Below are 19,104 nucleotides of genomic sequence, written 5' to 3' on the forward strand. Positions count from 1 at the left end.
ACGGGATAGAAGGAAAATCTTATCATGGATCAGTAACTGGTTAAAAGTTAGGAATCACAGGGTTGCAATAAATGGTCAGTTTTCAGAAAGAAAATAATGGATTCTCAGAGAGATCTGTACTGGAAACATTCCTACTCAACGTATTCATAAATAATGTGGAGAATGGGGTAACCAGGGAGGTGGCCAAATGCAAGTGATACAAACTTAGTCAATATATTTATGTCCAAATCAGATTATGAGGAGTTACAAAGAGATCTAAAAAAATTGGGTGACTGGACAACAAAATGGCAGATGAAATTCACAGTAAATAAGTAGAAAGCAATGCACATTGGAGCACATAATCCTTACTATACCTACAAAATGATGGGGTGTAAATTATCTATTGCCACACAGTAAAAGTATGTTGGAGTGACTATGGTGAGTCCTTTGAAAATATCTTCTTAGTGTATATTAACAATAAAAAAATCTAACAAAATATTGGGAACCATCAGAAAAGGTATAGATAATACTACAGTGGCTATGTCTAGACTATAGGCTTCTTTTGGAAGAACCTTTTCTTTGAAAGAGATCTTCCGAAAAAACTTCTTCTGAAAGAGCGCATCCACACAAAAAGCTATCTGCTTTTTCGAAAGATAGCATCTATACTGAATGGACACTATCTTGAATTTACGCTGTGATTACTATAGACGGAGTGGCCACCTGTGCTTTTTCCTCTTTCCTCTTCTTTTGTAAGAACTCCCTCTTCCCCATCCACACATAAAGGCTTCTTCCTCATAGAAAGAGGATTACCAATGCCGGAAAAGATTACCAATGCTGGAAAAAACCCTCTGTTCTTTTGATTTACTTTCAGAAGACTGCGATTGAAGTATGGGCGTAACTCAGGTTTTGTTGGAAAAACAGCCATTTTTCCAACAAAACACGGTATTGTAGACATACCCACAGATATTTATAGTCTCGCTATAAATTCATGGAAAGCCCACACCTTAAATACTCTGTACTATGATTACCCCATCTTTAAAATATATATTTGAATTTTAAAAAGTACAGTGAAAGGCATCAAAAATGAAGAGAAATAAAACGACTCAGACTGTTCAACTTGGAAAACAGACAACTCATATGATATGGATCTATAAATTCATGAGTGGGATTGAGAAAGCAAATAAGGAAGTATTGCTATTTACCTCTTCACAAGAACCAGGGACCACCCAATGGAGTGAATAGGCAGCAGGATTTAAAACAAACATAAGAAAGTTTGTTATTCACACAAAGCACAGTCAACCTCTGGAACTCATTGCCCTAGGATGCTGTGAAGGCCAAAAGTATGCCCGCCAATGATGATTAGCCACGATGGTCAGGGACACAGTCCCAGGCTTTGAGTGTCTCTGAACATCTGACAGCCAAAAGCTGGGAGCAGATGACACGGGATGGATCACTAGAAAATTGCCTTGTTTTCTGCCTTCCCTCAGAAGTGTCTGCCCCACCCATTGTCAGTGGACAAGGCATGGGCTGGACAGACCATTGGTCTGACCCAATATGGCTGCTGTTATGTTCTTCAATTTTTCCAGTTATGGATGTGCTGCTGCAGACAAGCTTGCTCCAGGGCCTGCCTCTGCCACTGAGCTGAAAGAGCCACCCTAAAATCTAAAAGGTATCTAAAAGGGCGTCATAAGGAGGAGGGAGAAAAATGGCCTCTGGGGATAGAAGAAGAAGCAATGGGCTTAAACTGCAGCAAGGGAGGTTTAGGTTGGACACTAGGAAAAAGTTCCTAACTGTCAGGGAGGTCAAACACTGGAATAAATTGCCCAGGGAGATTGTGGAATCTCCATCTCTGGAGATATTTAAGAGTAGGTTAGATAAATGTCTATCAGGGATGGTCTAGACAGTACTGGGTCCTGCCATGAGGGCAGGGGACTGGACTCGATGACCTCTCGAGGTCCCTTCCAGTCCTAGTATTCTATGATTCTATGATTCTAGAAGATGTCCAAGGGTTGCGCAATGTAAGAGGTGGCTCGGGGGCTAGTGTTGCCACCAAGGAGCATGATCCTGTCACACCCTGGACAAAGGTTCTTGATATGAACTAGGCTGGGCTGGAAAAGAGAGAAGGGTTTTTCCAGCCCACGAAAAATTTTCACTCCGAGAAAAATATTTCTTTTCATCCTTTTTTGGGAGGGGTGAGTTTGCATAGAAAATGGATCATTACTCTGAAAGCTCAGCTGCCGGGAGGTTGCCCAGATACAGCTGCCTGGATCCCCAACAGAAACTGGAAGCTTTTCATCTGCCTGTCCCTCATCACCTAATGTTGCTATGATGAAATCTATGGCTCTATGGAAAGGTTGAAACCATCTGATCAGTCTGTGGCTGGGGTACTGGGCCCATCCTCTCCACCAGCCAGCCTTCCCATCTCTTTTCAGACCTCTCCTCCCTGGGCCTTCAACAGATCCTGTGAGCAGTGGCTACTGTGACAGGTCCTGGTAGCACATCTGTGACCAGTCTGTGCTAGCCAGGAGCTGGAGAGGATCCTAAAGCAGCTGTGGAAGCCCAGAGATTGTGTAGGGGGGCAGGGGCTGGCTAGCTACTAGTCAATCACTATGACTGGAGGAATATCTGGATACTGGGAGCCTTGTTTATAACTCAGGAAAAAGGGAAGCGTCCTCCACTACTGGGAAATGGGAAATTTCCATAGCAGCTATGTCTACACAGCAGGCAGTTATTTCGAAATAATGTCAAAATACTGTCAAGCTGGAGGACTTCTTACTCTGACTCCTGTAACCCTCACTGTACGAGCAGTAAGGGAAGTTGGATTTCGAAATAAGTGCTGTGTAGATGCTCCCAATTTCTAAATAAGCTGTTTCGAAATAAGCTACACAATTGACGGAGCTCAGTTTGCGTAGCTTATTTTGAGTTAAGCCCTGTTGTATAGACACAACCTATAGGGAGCTTTGTGGAATTTTTCTTCCTTGGCCTGCACTCTGGGTTTAAAATGCAGGAAAGGAGATATCTGGTCCTATACTGTTATCGTTGATTTATTGTATTTTATTTCAGCAAGATTTCAGCCTGAACCCTGGATTTTGTGATATAGGAAAGGGAGTTGTCAGGGGAGAAAACTGGTATTATAGTATTATTATTATTGTTATTATTATTTAGAAATATCATTTCCATTTTGATGCCCAAAGCATCCGTGTGTCTAATCAGAACTATAGGCTGATGAAGTGGGTATTACCCATGAAAGCTCATGATACTATATATATCTTTTCTTTAAGGTGCCACAGGATTACTTGTTTCAGACTCATATGTACAGGGCTGACAAGTCTGGATTTCAGGAACAGAGTGTACAGCAGGGCTGGGGCTGCAGGCCAGTTGCTTTGCATCCCCCCATCCCCTGTGGTTTATCCTCCTGCCATTTGCCATTGGCTGTGTCGAGGTTAAAGCTGGTGCACACGAAGCCAAGGAGCTGAGGTTCCCTGATGACCAAGTGGCCCCAAGGGAAGGTACAAACATGCTGAATAAAGGCAGTTGCCTCCCTGTCTGAACACACACTGCCTGCTGCCCGTGCAACCTCTCCGGTGACTCCTTGTGATTTAGGGTGAAGACCTCTGGTGCCAGCGGCTCCCTTCTAGCAGGAACTGGGTACGTTGGCAGGTTTCACTGTCTGTAACATGCCAAGTGCAGGGCGAAGGCTGCAGGCTGTTTGCATTGGCAGCTGTTCTGTGCAGCGGCTGAGGACTCAGCTGGGCTGTTGGGGTGATTCAGAGGCAGGGCTGAAAGGCAGGCAGTGCTGGTTAGCTTGGGAACCTCTTTCCTCCATGTGCCCGTGAACCTTGATGGGTTATTCAGTCTACAGAGGAATCTGACACTCTAGCTTGGAGTTGTAAAACCCTGATGCCCCAAGTCAGGGTTTCTTGATGGTTCCCATTTCCAGTGGTGCTGGGCAGTCTGCAACCAATCCTGCCAGGGGCTGAGCGAGAGGAAACCCCGCAGAATATCAGTGACCAAAAGGCCTTGAGTTTATTTGCTCAGCAAATGGGATTTCAAAGTTTAACCCTCTGACTCGACAGTGAAGGCAGGAATTCAAAGTTCTGTGGTAAGAGCTCCTTAGCATCTCAGAGTTCCGGATCTTCTACGCCATAGGTACCCCTCAGAGTTACAGGGCTACCGGCATCTCTGCCCCTCCCTGCACTGAGAGTGCTCGATTTCTGTCTCTGTACCCTGCCCTGTCATGGGGCAGAATATCAGGATTCTCCCACCCTAGCCTATAGCACAGTGAGGATCAATGGTGCTTGCTGGGGGGCTACCTGCTGCCAGTATGTGTGTATTAAAGAGCAAGTGTGTCAATGTCATGCCCAAGCATGTCATTGTTTTACAAATATTACAGTCCAAACTTTCACGGCATGCATGTATACGGAAAGTCAGCAGCACAGTCCTTGGAATTTCGATGGGAGGAGCAGAGGTAACTTTACTGCTTAATGGTTTTTGCTGTAGAAACAATTTCAGATGTACTCCATATATGGCTTACAGTGGATTTGTGCTTTTAACTCTTTCTTCAGTGAACAACTGCCTGATACTGACCCCTGGTAACTGGCTTACATTCAAGGTCATGAACATAATCCCTCTACAGGACCTGTGCATGACTTTCCAAAAGTCCTGCAAGAACAGAACCGCTGCTCTGTGCTTCAGCGAAGAGTAGAGAAGAAGTGCAGGGAAGCAGAGTGCAGTAGTGGAGGTATGTAACACACATCCCCATTTACAAGTGCGTGGCTGAAGTAACTCGTGCACTGAACTGGAGATGAGCACAAATGTCATGTTAGCACTATTCACAAGTGTGCGATGCCAACCCCTCCGTCGCCCAGCTGAAGACGCTGTGTGTGTTAGCTTGTAATTTGATATCTACAGACCCTTTCATGAGGAAAGGATGGCAGCTTTAGGGATATAGGGATTGCTCAGTGGTTTGAGCATTGGCTTTGTAAACCTGGGGTTGTGAGCTCAGTCTTTGAGGAGGCCATTTAGAGATCTAGGGCAAATCTGTCAGGGATGGTACTTAGTCCTGCTATGAAGGCAGGGGACTGGACTTGATGACCTTTCAAGGTCCCTTCCACTTCGAAGAGATAGGTATATCTCCATTCATTTATGAAGGGAGGTCTGTAGATTAATATAGCTCTCTGGGTTTGGTCAATGCTTGCTAGGCAGAGCACTTCAGTGTCTCTTGGATGCATTCCAGTGTATCAGAGTGTATTGGTGGGGGTATTTGGTAAAGGAAAGTTAGCAGAGCTTGGGTCTGGTGGAATTCACAAATGTAAGTCTGAAGTGAAGCAGTTGAAGTCAATGTTGTTGATTTAAGCACCTGGCCCTAAGAATTTATCCCATGTACTACAAAAGGACAGTGGCATAATTTGGATGATCAATAGTGGAGAAAAATATCTATATCTATCTCCATACATCTCATGAAGCACATTGATAAATAGGTTCTGTGCAGGACAGATAGAGGCCACAGTCAGAAGTGCAGGGCCAGAAAGGGAGTCAGTGTGAAGGTCACAATTGTAAAATGACACGGCGCTCAAGCAGCGTGTGGGACTCTCTGCCCCAAGATATCCATGGAGCCAAGAGCTTTGGCGGATTCAGAGAGGGACTAGATGTTTATATGGGTAACCAGAAAATCCATTTGCAATAGTAAGCATTAAAAAATAACTCGGAACGGTTCTAAACCCTCATTTAAAACACAATATACATTTAACGAGGTGATGATCCAGAGATAAGACCTGTGGCTCCAGAATCGGGCTGGTCAGCTTTCTACGGCTCCACAAATAGGAGGGTGACAGGAAGGCGTCTTACTCGTTATCGAGTGACCGCTGAGAGATATGTTTAACTGGTGGATGTCAGGGGGAAAATTTCCCTTAGAGCAGGGTATCTCATAGCTGCCTATTGAAAGGCTTCTTCCAATTTCCTTTGCAGTATCTAGAACTAGCCACTTGTGAATCCAAAACTACTTTTATTTGCTGATTTTCCTCATTAAAGATTATCCTGATCCCTGTTTTTTCTCTTTTCAGGAAGGAAAGTTCAAAGCTCCTCAGTACATGATGTCAGCTGTCAATGATACCAAATTTAGCTATGCAGTGTTCCTGCTCACTGGGATATTGGGGCAGGAGGACGTCTATCTCTTGATCTCTATTCCCTTCTGCTTGGTATATGTTATTTCAATAGTAGGCAATTCAGTCATTTTGTTCATTATAAAAAGAGATCCAAGCCTCCATGAGCCCATGTACATTTTCCTTTCCATGCTGTCTGTTACGGACCTAGGCTTATCAATAGCCACCATGCCGACGATCCTGGGCATATACTTATTTAACACAAGGGACATCAGCCTCAATGCCTGTATTGCCCAGATTTACTTCATTGCTTCACTTCAATGCACTGAATCCGCCGTGCTCTTGATGATGGCCTTTGACCGCTTCATCGCCATCTGTAACCCACTGAGATACGCTTCCATCTTAACCCAGCCAAGAATAGCCAAGATGGGGCTGGTGTTTCTGCTAAGAGGAGTGTCTGTAATACTTCCATTCCCCTTTCTCCTGAAACGGTTCCAATACTGTCAAGGAAATGTCCTCTCCCATTCCTACTGCCGGAATGAGGACGTCATGAAGATGGCTTGTTCGGATATCATAGTCAACAGCATCTATGGCTTGTTTATTAAAATCTTAACAATGGGTTTGGACTCGCTGCTCATCTTCCTCTCTTACATGATGATCCTCAAAACAGTGCTGAGCATCGCGTCACTTGCGGAGAGCCTGAGGGCCCTGAACACCTGCGTCTCCCACCTCTGCGCCGTCCTGCTCTTCTACACACCGGAGATCGGCTTGTCTATTCTACATAGATTCGGGAAGGGCTCTTCTCCCTTGCTTCAGATTCTCCTGAGTTACATCGCCTTGCTTGTGCCGCCTCTGATGAACCCGATCGTGTACAGCGTGAAAAGCAAAGACCTACGTGCGAGGATCGTCAGGATGTTCGCCAAATGAATGGTCCATTTGTCACCCCTTCTCCAGCTCTGATGACATGGGAGACAAAAAACATGTGCTATGACCACCTATTCCACCTCAGACCCTGACATTTGAGACAATGAGACAACACGACTTACTAATCTACACTTTGTAGTGAGAGATTCTGATAGCTTCTAAGGTCTGGAGGAATGGGAGGGGCTGGTGAGAGTGGACTGAAAATTGTGTGAAGGAGATCAAGGCAGGTATTACCATTAAGGAAGGGACTGTGTTTGTGGAGAACCAGGGGACAGGTGAGATGTTGGCTCATAAAAAGCCAAACTAGTGACTGCTCCAACTTCAGAATTCCAGTTGATACCATCAATACAGGGAACGGATGGGGATGTTATTTCCCATGGCCCAGGCTGTCCCATCTCTGGTTAAACATCTAGGGACCACGAAAAAAGCTGCAAAATTATTGTGCCATCAGAAACTTGAGCACTCTGGGTGCTGCCTGACCTATGGGGCTACACCAACTGCAAACAGGCGCTATTCAAGGGGCACAGGGACCCACCTTTCCCCTATGCACTCAGCCACGTGCTTGAGGCTGAGTCATATCAGAGACATGATTATGTAGAAGCCACAAGAAAATCCACTGGAGCAGCCTCTTGCCCCCCAGTGGTGGCTCTGCACACAGCCCATCTGCTGAGCCACTCTCCACCATGGCCAAGCAGAGCTGTGTGTGTGGGTGAGTCTCTGACACACAGGAGACCTGCAAAGAGACTCAGGACCCGAATCCCCACCTATTGCCGTTGTTTGTGTTGTTTCATCTAGCCTAGTATCCTGCCTTTCCACAGCGGCCAATGCCAGGTGCCCTGGAGTGAATGAGCAGAACAGGCAATTATCAAGTTAGCTATTCGTTGTCACCCTTTCCCATCTTCTGGCTACAGAGACTAGAAATACCAGCTCTCCTCATCCTGGCTAATAGCCCCTGATGGATCTATGCTCCATGAATTTATATAGTTCTGTTTTGAACAACATTGTCACCTTGGTCTTCACAACATCCTCTGGCAAGGAGTTCCACAGACTGACTGTTCATACACTCTCCAGAGGATGTTGTGAAGACAAGGACTTTAACAGGGTTCAAAAAAGAACTAGATAAATTCATGGAGGTTAAGTCCATCATAGAATCATAGAATCATAGGACTGGAAGGGACCTCGAGAGGTCATCAAGTCCAGCCCCCCACCCTCAAAGCAGGACCAAGCTCCGTCTGCACCATCCCTGACAGATGTCTATCTAACCTGTTCTTAAATATCTCCAGAGAGGGAGATTCCACCACCTCCCTTGGCAATTTATTCCAATATTTGACCACCCTGACAGTTAGGAATTTTTTCCTAATGTCCAATCTAAACCTCCCTTGCTGCACTTTAAGCCCAGTCAATGGGCCAGGATGGGTAGGAATAATGTCCCTCGCCTGTTTGTAAGAGGCTGGGAATGGGTGACGGGAGAGATCTCTTGATGACTCCCTGTTCTGTTCACTCCCTCTGACGCACCTGGCATTGGCCACTGTGGGAAGGCAGGCTACTGGGCTAGATGGAGCTTTGGTCTGACTCAGTATATCCGTTCTTATGTTCTTTATTTACTTTCTCCACAACAGTCATGATTAAATTGTAAGACAAAACAAGAAAGGACCAGGTTTACAGCGTAAAGACACCACCTATTCCAGTTTTACTGTGACAATCCTGATTCTTCTTGATCAGCACATATATTTGCAGAGTGCCTATTTATTAGTGTTTGAATAGTAACTTGATGAAGTTGCGTCCAAGATATCAACCCACTGGAGACAAAGATTCACAGATACACAGAAATTAAGGCCATGAGGGAATACTAGATAATCGAGTCTCAACACCTGCAAAATTTCACCCTGGTACTGAGCCCAATGACTTGTATTTGACTAACACATAACTTGTGTTCATCTAAAGCGTGTCTTACTCTAAGGGATTCACTCATGATATGGAGAGATCAGGGGAATCAGCACATACTATGGGAATTTGTTCCTCTGGTTAAGAATCCACAATGTTAAAAATGTTTTCCTCGTTTTAAGTTTAATTTGTCTGGCTTCAATTTCCAGCCATTGATTCTTGTAACACCTTTGCCTGCTAGATTAAAGAGCCCAGTCGTAGCTGGTATTTCATGTCTGTGAAAGTGCTTCTGCCCTGTCATCAAGTCCCCTCTCAAACTTCCCTTCTTCTCATTCTACCCCCCTTTATATGGCCAAGAGTAAGTTGAAAATGACTGGGGAAGAGAAAGTGCTGGATGTATTTCTCTCTCCCAGGAGGATTGTCAGCTATGACTCAGCAGGGCATGTGACTAAACCATATGACACCAAACTCCATTTTTGTACCTCTATTTTTCCATAAACTGGCCTGAGAACTGGGCTTGAAAAAAAGGTTTTCCACCCTATGGAAAAACTATATCAGATGGGGAGTGCCATCACCTCTTGGCCTCACGTCTACACACACACACAAAAAAAAAAAAACCCTGGGAACACCTGAGGAACAAAAACTGAACTGGCAAAAGGTCTATTCCTGGGCTAAAAGGATTTCAAGCCTGGTATGAAAACTTGGACATCTTCTTATATCATCAGTCAGGGTATGTCTAGACTACATCCCTCTGTCGCCAGAAGCATGTAAATTAGACATACCAAAATTGCTAATGAAGTGGAGATTTAAATATCCTGTGCTTCATTAGAATAAAAATGGTTGCCACTTTTTACTGATGAGGCAATTTTCTGGCAAACAGCGGCAGTCTAGACAGGGATTGGTCGGCAAGGAATGCCTTTTCCGACCGCTCCTGTAAACCTCGTTGCACAAGGCATAAGGGATCTGTCGGAAAAGGCTTTCCTTGCCGACCGATCCTCGTCTAGACTGCTGTTTTTTGCTGGCAAATTGCAGCATTGGCAAAAAGTGGTGGCCATTTTTATTCTAATGACGCATGGGATATTTAAATCCCCTCTTCATTAGCAATTTTGGTATGTCTGATTTACATCCCTCTGGTGACAGAAGGATGTAGTCTAGACATACCCTCAGGGTAAGAAATTGTTCATTCAAATGCAGTCTGTTTAGTATGTTAGGCTTCAATTGCAGTGTTGTGTATTTGGTACAAAAGGGTTTTGATCGCTTTGCTATTATGTAGAATCGCTTAAATCCACCTTTTTAGTTAATAAATGTCTTTTATGCTTATCGTCACCAACATTTTTGAGTGATGCGTCTGGGGAAAATTTCAGCTCTGTGTACAAAGAATGTAAAATATCTTTTCCACATTGAGGGGAAAACAACTTATAGTCAGGAGCTTACACTATACACACCTGTGCGGTGCAACACTTATGCCCAAATAAATCTGTTAGTCAGGAGCTTACACTATACACACCTGTGCGGTGCAACACTTATGCCCAAATAAATCTGTTAGTCTTTAAGATACACAAGAACTCCCAACTGGTTTTGCAGATACACACTAAAATAGCTACCCTTCTGAGATAAATGAAAGGAACACACACTGGAAAAACATAATCCCAACTATGTTTAAAAACATAAGGAGTCTAAATTAGATATTAGTGCTCAAGAAAGAAAGCTTGGAGCAGCTGTGCATTGTTCTCTGATAATATCAATTCTATGTACAGCAACAGTGAAGAAAAGCTACCTGGATGCTGGGAACCACAGATTGCAAATATAATAAATCAGGAAAGGTTTCACAAGGCATAAAGGATCTGCTAACAAAGAGTTCTGGGGTCAGCAGATCCCTGTCTAGACTGCCGCGCTGTGCCAACAAACAGCTGATTGGCACAGTGCGGCGACTGTTTTGATTTAAATGAAGCGGTGATTATTTAAATCGCCGCTTCATTTCCCTTTGTCGACCTGCCTCATCTACATGGCTCCGTCGACAGAGTGGCTTCTCATATAGACTTTTGTTTCCCCTAATGCCCCATTATCCTGAAGAGGCTCTTCACAGCCAGCTGTCTGGACTGGAAGCATTTTTCCTAGGGGGTTTCATCAGGTCTAACTACTTTTCTAAATACAGATATTTTTCTAAATGCTTTACTAAATACAGATGCATAGTCGGCATTCATGATTTCAGATGCAAAAAAACCCATATGCACACGAATAGCAGCAACATATTGTGCAAATCATAATTTTTCCATGCCTGTAGATCATATCATAATGATACAGGCACCACTGTGATGCCTATGGGGGCAGTGTCGTAACCTCAACTGCTGTGGAACCTGCATGGTGCATATAAAAAGCTCAGGTTCTTTGGGAAGAGACAAGATTTTCCTGTGGAGCAGCGAGAGGTGTCAGGGAAGCTGAAGTGGCTCTGACCAACCTAGAGCTCTTCCAGTCATGGGGGGTGAAACCCATTGCAAGAGATGATGTGAAGGGCAAAAGTGTGACTGGTGCAAAAAAGAATTAGGAAAGTCCCTGGAGAATAGTGTGACGGACCCTCCACCCCATGCTTAATGAAAGGGACTTATGAACCCAAATATACATAACTCAAAGATGCTTGGGACAAATTGCTTCATGTAACCTATCGATTTTAATGTCATAATCCGCTGGATCTGTGTATCTTATTTTGGCGCATGTTTCGCTCTTCTATGTAAAAGTTAAGCCTTAGCAGTGGTTGGGCCTAGGAAGTCATGTGACCTCCCTAACTGGTAGGGACTGGCCAGGTAACTTCCCATGCGGAAGTGGAATCTTTAAAACAACAGGAAGCTAGCAGGTTTCTGTCATTGGCTGACATGACACTCTGAAGAAGAACCAGAGAACCCAGGGAGACAGGCTGCCCTGGTTGGAGGTTTAGGTGGACAAGAACAGTTTTAGGGTAAGTTTGTAATAAGTTTGTGCTGAGGTTTTATTGTTGGAATTAACTACGCATTTTCTGTTATTTTAAATTTGTAATCTACTATGCTCTGCCTGTTCTCACTTGCAACCACTTAAATCCTACTGCTTAGAATCACAGAATCCTAGAATCCTAGGGCTGGAAGAGACCTCAGGAGTCATCAAGTCCTGCTCCCTGCCCAAAGCAGGACCAACCCTGTTGAAGCAAAAAAACGCTCCTCTCTGTTTAGGCAGCTAACAAACAGCTTTATTAATTAATAAAGCACAGCATGAGCCAAACATGGTCCCAGCAAAGCCAGGCCCAGTAAGGCTGCTAATACAATCAATCCTAGTATCTTTATACCCTTAGCCAAACAGTCTGACGTCAGGGCATCCAATTACAGAAATCCTCAATTAAACTTGGAAAAACAAAGCCTTATCAACAAGATGGCGGACAGGTACGAGGGAGTACATCTCCTGTCCCAACCAGCCCAATTAACACATTCCAATAGCCCATCCTGTAGGCCTCTTCTCACGGGGTGATAGAAAGTTCACTCTGGTCTACGTGCTTGAGAGAAAAGCTGAAATGGTTTCTGTTATACAAGATGGCTTCTAGCTAAATATGAAATGGTTTCTACAGCTTCTACACCCCCAACTAAATCAACCCAGCCAGGGCTTTGTTTACTATCAAGGCCAGTGTAAATAATTGTTACCTGCGGGCAGGGGCAATCAGTGTACACATCCTACTGTCATAGTTAAAAGGGGGCTTACCTAAATAATTCACTGGGGGCTCTGATCCCATCTGGGGAGGGGTATCCCAGGAAGCTAGGCCCTAAGCAGAATTTTCCTTGGACCTGAAGATTTTCAGTGTCTGTACTGCTTCGTTGGAGGTGGGGGAGGAGGAGAGGAGGGAAGGCAGTGATCTCACTCTGCTCCTTGGCTGAGAGAGACCAGGGAGCTGGCCCAGCAGGACAGGGTGGTGAGAAGCCCTGCAGAGTAGGAAGGTGAGTGTCAGTGGCCTTGCCAGCATCCTGGGAAGCACCCCCAGGGGGTCTTCTGTGACCTCACCCCATCACAAACAGGTCCATCAGGTTTTACTAACCAAGATGATCAGACAGAGACCCATGCTCTAGGTCCTGATCTACACTAGGGCTTTATTTCGAAATAACCCCCCCTTAGGTCGAAATAATAAGCAGAGCGTCCACGCTACCAAGCAAGTTATTTTGGAATAATGGGCCGCTTCTTTCGAAATCTGCACTCCGGCTTTCCTCGAGGACTAACGCTAATTTTGAAATAGTTACGTCGACATAGCAGTGAGTTGGACACTCCGATGCCCCTATTTTAAAAGCACTACCCGCCAGAGTAATTCAAACTAATTACTCTCCAGTTCTTCAAGTCGAGTTAGCGCGTCCACATTAACGGCGCCTGCTTCGGGCTAGTTTTGATGGCACACTATTTCGAATTTGTTATTTGGGGAGGTATGACACTGATATTAATTATTTCGAAATAGCTTCCTAGTGTAGATGTGCCCCATAGGGTGTCTCCGAACCACTGACTGCCAGAAGCTGAGAGCAGACGCCATGAGACGGATCACTTGATAGTTGCCCTGTTACATGGCTCCCTCTGTTATAGAGCTGGCAGAGAGGGAGGCTGGTGGGGGTGAGTGCTGCCACCTGGTGGTGAGTGGGGCAGCGGCTCATTCTTCGAGCTAGACCTGGGCTGGAAAATGGAGAGATTTCCCCCGTATTCCAAATTGTGACCCACACGAAACTGTTTCTCTTTTTGGGGTGATGTTTTCATAGAAAATGGATTTTTTTTTCTCTCTGAAAACTCAGCTTCCACAAGCCTGCCCGGCTGCAGCTGCTTTGATCCCAAAGAGAAATCGGAGGCTAAAAGGGTATGTCTACACTACAAAGTAAATTCGAACGAACAGCCGTTCGTTTGAATTAACTTTAATAGCGGCTACACATACAAACCGCTAGTTCGAATATAAATCAAACTAGCGGAGCGCTTAATTCGAACTAGGTAAACCTCATTCTACGAGGAGTAACGCCTAGTTCGAATTAAGTAGTTCGAATTAGTGTAGTGTAGACATACCCAATGAAGGCCGTCCTGACAGAGCTAGTGGCTGCACTCTGGGTATAAAAACGTTGAGACTTCCTAACCAGTTTAGGGATGGGTTATTGTGCCCACCAGCTACTCCAATCAGTTTTCCCTTCACTGTGCAGCCCCTGCCCATCTCTACAACACCCTCAGGAGCTGATACTATGGGCAGCGACTGCTGTCACAAGCCCGGGTAGCACATCTCTGATGAATCTCTGCTAGCAGGGAGCTGGAGAGAGAGTCCTACAGCAGCTGCGGAGGCCCAGAGATTGTGGGTGGTTGGGCCTGGCTACCAGTGGATCACTGAGATCTGTGCCTAACTTTGGGAATCCCTGGGTCCCCCTTTTCATTCCTCATGGAGAAGGGAAGGGACCTTCAGCGCTGGAACGAACCAAAAGAAATTTTCCTTCTCTCACCTGCACCCTGGGTTTCTAATGCAGGAAAGGGGGCTTCTGGGGAGACTTATTATTATTATTATTATTATTATTATTATTAGTTAGATAAATGTCTATCAGGGATGGTCTAGACAGTATTTGGTCCTGCCATGAGGGCAGGGAACTGGACTCAGTGACCTCTCCAGGTCCCTTCCAGTCCTAGTATTCTATGATTTTATGATTATTATTGAAATATCATTACTGCTTTGATTCCCCCAAGGTAGCCATGTGACTAATTAGAATCATACAAAGCATGACGACAAGCCCAGTAACAGAATTTGCATCAGGACTTGCACTGCAGGCCACTTGGGTAGCATCATGACCCAGCCATCCCTTGTGGTTTATCCTCCTGCCATTTGCCATTGGCTGTGATGGGGTTAAAACTGGTGCACACGAAGCCAAGCAGCTGAGGTTCCCTGATGGCCAAGTGGCCCCAAGGGAAGGTACAAACATGCTGAATAAAGGCAGCTGCCTCCCTATCTGAACACACACTGCCTGCTGCCCGTGCAACCTCTCTGGTGACTCCTTGTGCTTCAGGGTGAAGACCTCTGGTGCCAGCGGCTCCCTTCTAGCAGGAACTGGGTACGTTGGCAGGTGTCACTGTCTGTAACATGCCAAGTGCAGGGCGAAGGCTGCAGGCTGTTTGCATTGGCAGCTGTTCTGTGCAGCGGCAGAGGACTCAGCTGGGATGTGGGGGTGATTCAGAGGCAGGGCTGAAAGGCAGGAAGTGCCGGTTAGTTTGGGGACCCATTTCCTCCATGTGCCCATGAACCTTGGTGGGTTATTCAAGCTACCCAGAAATCTGACACTCTTGCTTGGAGTTGTAAAACCGTGATGCCCCAAGTCAGGATTTCATGATGTTTCCCATTTCCAGTGGTACTGGGCAGCCTGAGCCCAATCCTGCCAGGGGCTGAGCGAGAGGTAACCCCACAGAATATCGGTGACTGGTTCCCAAAAGGCCTTGAGTTTATTTGCTCAGCAAATGGGATTTCAAAGTTTAACCTTCCGACTCGACAGTGAAGGCAGGAATTCAGAGCTCTGAGGTAACCGCTCCAATGAGCCATAACTCCATTTCCTTAGTATCTGAGAGTTCTGGATCTTTTACCCTGTAGAGATACCTCAGAGTTACAGGGATACCGGCATTTCTGCCCCTCTCAGGAGTGCGAGTACCACATGTCAGGCCTGTAACCTGCCCTCTCAGGGGTAGAATCGAAGGCTGCTCCCACCCTCAGACTGACCCTGGCACAAGCCCACTGTAGGTTGATGGTGCTTGCTGGGTGGTTTCAAGTGCATTTGTCACCTGCGGTTGCCGTGTGTGTATTAAAATACAGATGTGTAAATAGTATGCCTCAAATGTTCATTATAATGCAAATACTGCAATCCAAACTTTCATGGCAGGCACCTGTATTGAAAGTCAGCAGCAACATTACTGGAATTTTTAAAGGAAGGAGCTGTGGTAACTTTACTGCTTACTGAAACTATTTTAGAAGTACTCCCCATATGGCTTACAATGGAATTGTGTTATTAACTCTTTCTTCAGTGGACAGTTGAGTGATACCGTCCCCTGGTAACTAAACAGATGCTTTTACCAGCACTTACATTCAGAGATGCAGGAAAGAGAAGTGTTACAGTGGGTCTATGTAATTCATGCACCTCACCAGCTACGAGTGCACAGAATCATAGAATCACAGAATACTAGAACTGGTGTGGAAGAAAACGAGCCTTCACTCTGCGTTGTGTTTAAGCAGCAAGTAGCCAGAGGCAGTTTATTCGAGCAATATTGCAAGGGAAGACAGCGTAAGTGGATCTTCAAATACAAAACAATTTAAAGCCAATATATATACCTTTCAGTTACATATAACATTAAACAATTACTTCCCTGCCCACTCAGTTCCCATCGGACACTGTCTTATCTCAAGGCTCTCACTGAGGTAAGCATTCCACTCTTATCTATAGCAAAATGCAGGACAATGTAGCACTTTAAAGACTAACAAGATGGTTTATTAGATGATGAGCTTTCGTGGGCCAGACCCACTTCCTCAGATCAAATAGTGGAAGAAAGTAGTCACAACCATATATACCAAAGGATACAATTAAAAAAAATGAACAAATATGAAAAGGACAAATCACATTGCAGAACAGGAGGGAGATGCGGGGGGGGGGGAGGGGAGGAAGGAGGGTAAGTGTCTGTGAATTGATGGTATTAGAGGTAGGGAGAGTGGGATGTTTGTGAGTTAATGGTATTAGAGGTGATAATTGGGGAAACTATCTTGGTAATGGGTGAGATAGTTCAAATGTTTGTTGAGTCCTTTTTGGAAAGTGTCGAATTTTAACATGAATGACAGTTCAGAGGATTCCCTTTCTTATTCCACTCTTATCTATGTGAGAGAGACAGAGAGGCGAACACAGCGTCTCTTCTAGCTCTCGCGTTAGCAGGAGTCAGAGTGAACCAGACTCTTGCTCTGCTACTGACAAACCCTGAAATGGCCACCCAAATCCCCTTTCTCTTAATCCTGCTTCCACACTGGAAGGGACCTTGAGAAGTCATCAAGTCCAGTCTCTGCCCCCATGGCAGGACCAAGTACCGTCTAGATCATCCCTGACTGGTGTCTATCCAACATGCTCTTAAATATCTCCAGTGATGGAGATTCCACAACCCCCCCAAGGCAATTTATTCCAGTGTTTAACCACCCTGACAGGAAGTTTTTCCTCATATCCAATATCCAACCTAAACCTCCCTAGCTGCAATTTAAGCCCATTGCTTCTTGTCTTATCCTCAGAGGCCCGGGAGAACAATTTTTCTCCTTCTTCCTTGTAACACCCTTTTAGGTACTTGAAAGCTGCTATCATGTCCCCTCTCATCTTCTCTTTTCTAAACTAGACATGGTTGAAGTCACTTGTACATCAATGAGATATGAGCACAAATCTAGTGTTTGCCTTTTTCACACACGTGTGATGCCACCTGAAGTTATTGTCTATCTTAGCTGGTAATTTGCCAGACATCTACAGACCCCTGCATAGGGAGAGGATACAGGTTCTATGAAAAAGAAGAGAAGCCTGTAGATTAGTAAAACTCTCTGGGTTCAGTTAGCATTAGCCAGGCAAAGCACTTTTCAGCTTCTCTAGGATGCATTCTTGGGGGTCAGAGTGTGTCAGTGAGAGCATTTCATATGGGAAAGTGAATAGAGTGGTTCTGACTGAATTTACACATGTAAGTCTGTATTGATGCAGATGAAATCAGTGTTGTTGACTTAAGCACCTGTCCCTAAGTATTTATCCCATGTACTACAAAAAGCCAGTAGCAGAATTTGTACCTGCAACTAATTTCCTGTTCTTTTGTCTTTCAGGAAGGAAACACCTCAGAGCTGCCCGGTACATGATGTCAGTTGTCAACCATACACAATTCAACTATGCCGTGTTCCTTCTTACTGGGATATCAGGGCAGGAAGATGTCCGCCTCTGGATCGCTATCCCCTTCTGCTTAGTATATATTATTTGTATATTAGGAAATTCCATCATTTTGTTCATTATAAAAACAGACCCAAGCCTCCATGAGCCCATGTACATTTTCCTTTCCATGTTGGCCCTCACAGACCTTGGCTTATCGATAGCCACTACTCCGACGATCCTGGGCGTGTACTTGTTTAACTCCAGGGAGATCAGCCTCCATGCCTGTATTGCCCAGATTTACTTCATTGCTGCACTTCAATGCACGGAATCTGCCGTGCTCTTGGTGATGGCCTTCGACCGCTTCATCGCCATCTGCAACCCGCTGAGATACGCCTCCATCTTAACCCTGCCGAGAATAGGCAAGATGGGGCTGGTGTGCGTGCTAAGATCAGTTCCCGCAATACTCCCACTTCCCCTTCTTCTGAGGCAGTTTGAGTACTGTCGAGGAAATGTCCTCTCCCATTCCTACTGCCGCAACGAGGACATCATGAAGTTGGCTTGTTCGGACACCAGAGTCAACAGCATCTATGGCTTGTCTATTGAAATCTTAACGATGGGTTTAGACTCGCTGCTCATCTTCCTCTCTTACATGATGATCCTGAAAACAGTGCTGAGCATCACTTCCCACACGCAGTGCCTCAGGGCCCTGAACACCTGCATCTCCCACCTCTGTGTCGTCCTACTCTTTTACTCACCAGAGATCATCTTGTCTTTTTTACACAGATTTGCAAAGGGTGCCTCTCCCTTGCTTCCGATTCTCCTGAGTTACATCGCCCTGCTGGTGCCACCGCTGATGAACCCGATTGTGTACAGCGTGAAAAGCAAGGACCTTCGTGCGAGGCTAATCAGGGTGTTTTCAAAGGGAAGGGCCCATTCATAACCCTTCTCCAGCTCTGATGACATGTGACAGAAGGAAAAACAGGCCACTGCCATCCATTCCATCCTCGACCCTTCTATCTGAAACAGCACGACTTACCAGTTTCCACTGTGTAGCAAGGCATTTCAATGGTGTGTAAGGCCTGGAGCAATGGGACAGGGGCTGGTGAGAACAGCAAAGTAGGGGAAGGAGACTGAGGCAGGGAACAACATTTAGAAAGTGGCTGAATTGTGGGGACCCAGGGGATGCGTGTGATGTGGGCTCAAAAGGGGCCATATCAGTGGTTGCTCCAACCTCAGAACTCCCATTGATGCCGTCAATACAGGGAAGGGACGTGCATGATCTTTCCCATGACACCTGACCTGCCACTCTCCCGTTCCTGATTAAACGTCCAAGGGCCATG

At 45.4% G+C, this 19,104-nt stretch overlaps 2 protein-coding genes across 2 annotated transcripts; both read left to right on the plus strand.

Moving 5' to 3' along the window:
- Positions 1–6,071: 6,071 nt before the first annotated feature.
- On the plus strand, positions 6,072–7,007 carry LOC102463487 (olfactory receptor 51G2-like). Its single transcript, XM_006126576.3, has one exon. The coding sequence runs from the start codon at positions 6,072–6,074 to the stop codon at positions 7,005–7,007; it is 936 nt and encodes a 311-aa protein (XP_006126638.3).
- A 10,746-nt stretch (positions 7,008–17,753) lies between these two features.
- On the plus strand, positions 17,754–18,704 carry LOC102463747 (olfactory receptor 51G2-like). Its single transcript, XM_006126577.3, has one exon. The coding sequence runs from the start codon at positions 17,754–17,756 to the stop codon at positions 18,702–18,704; it is 951 nt and encodes a 316-aa protein (XP_006126639.3).
- The last annotated feature ends 400 nt before the right edge of the window (positions 18,705–19,104 follow it).

This window comes from Pelodiscus sinensis, chromosome 1, assembly GCF_049634645.1.
Source record: "Pelodiscus sinensis isolate JC-2024 chromosome 1, ASM4963464v1, whole genome shotgun sequence".
Taxonomy (NCBI): domain Eukaryota; kingdom Metazoa; phylum Chordata; order Testudines; family Trionychidae; genus Pelodiscus; species Pelodiscus sinensis.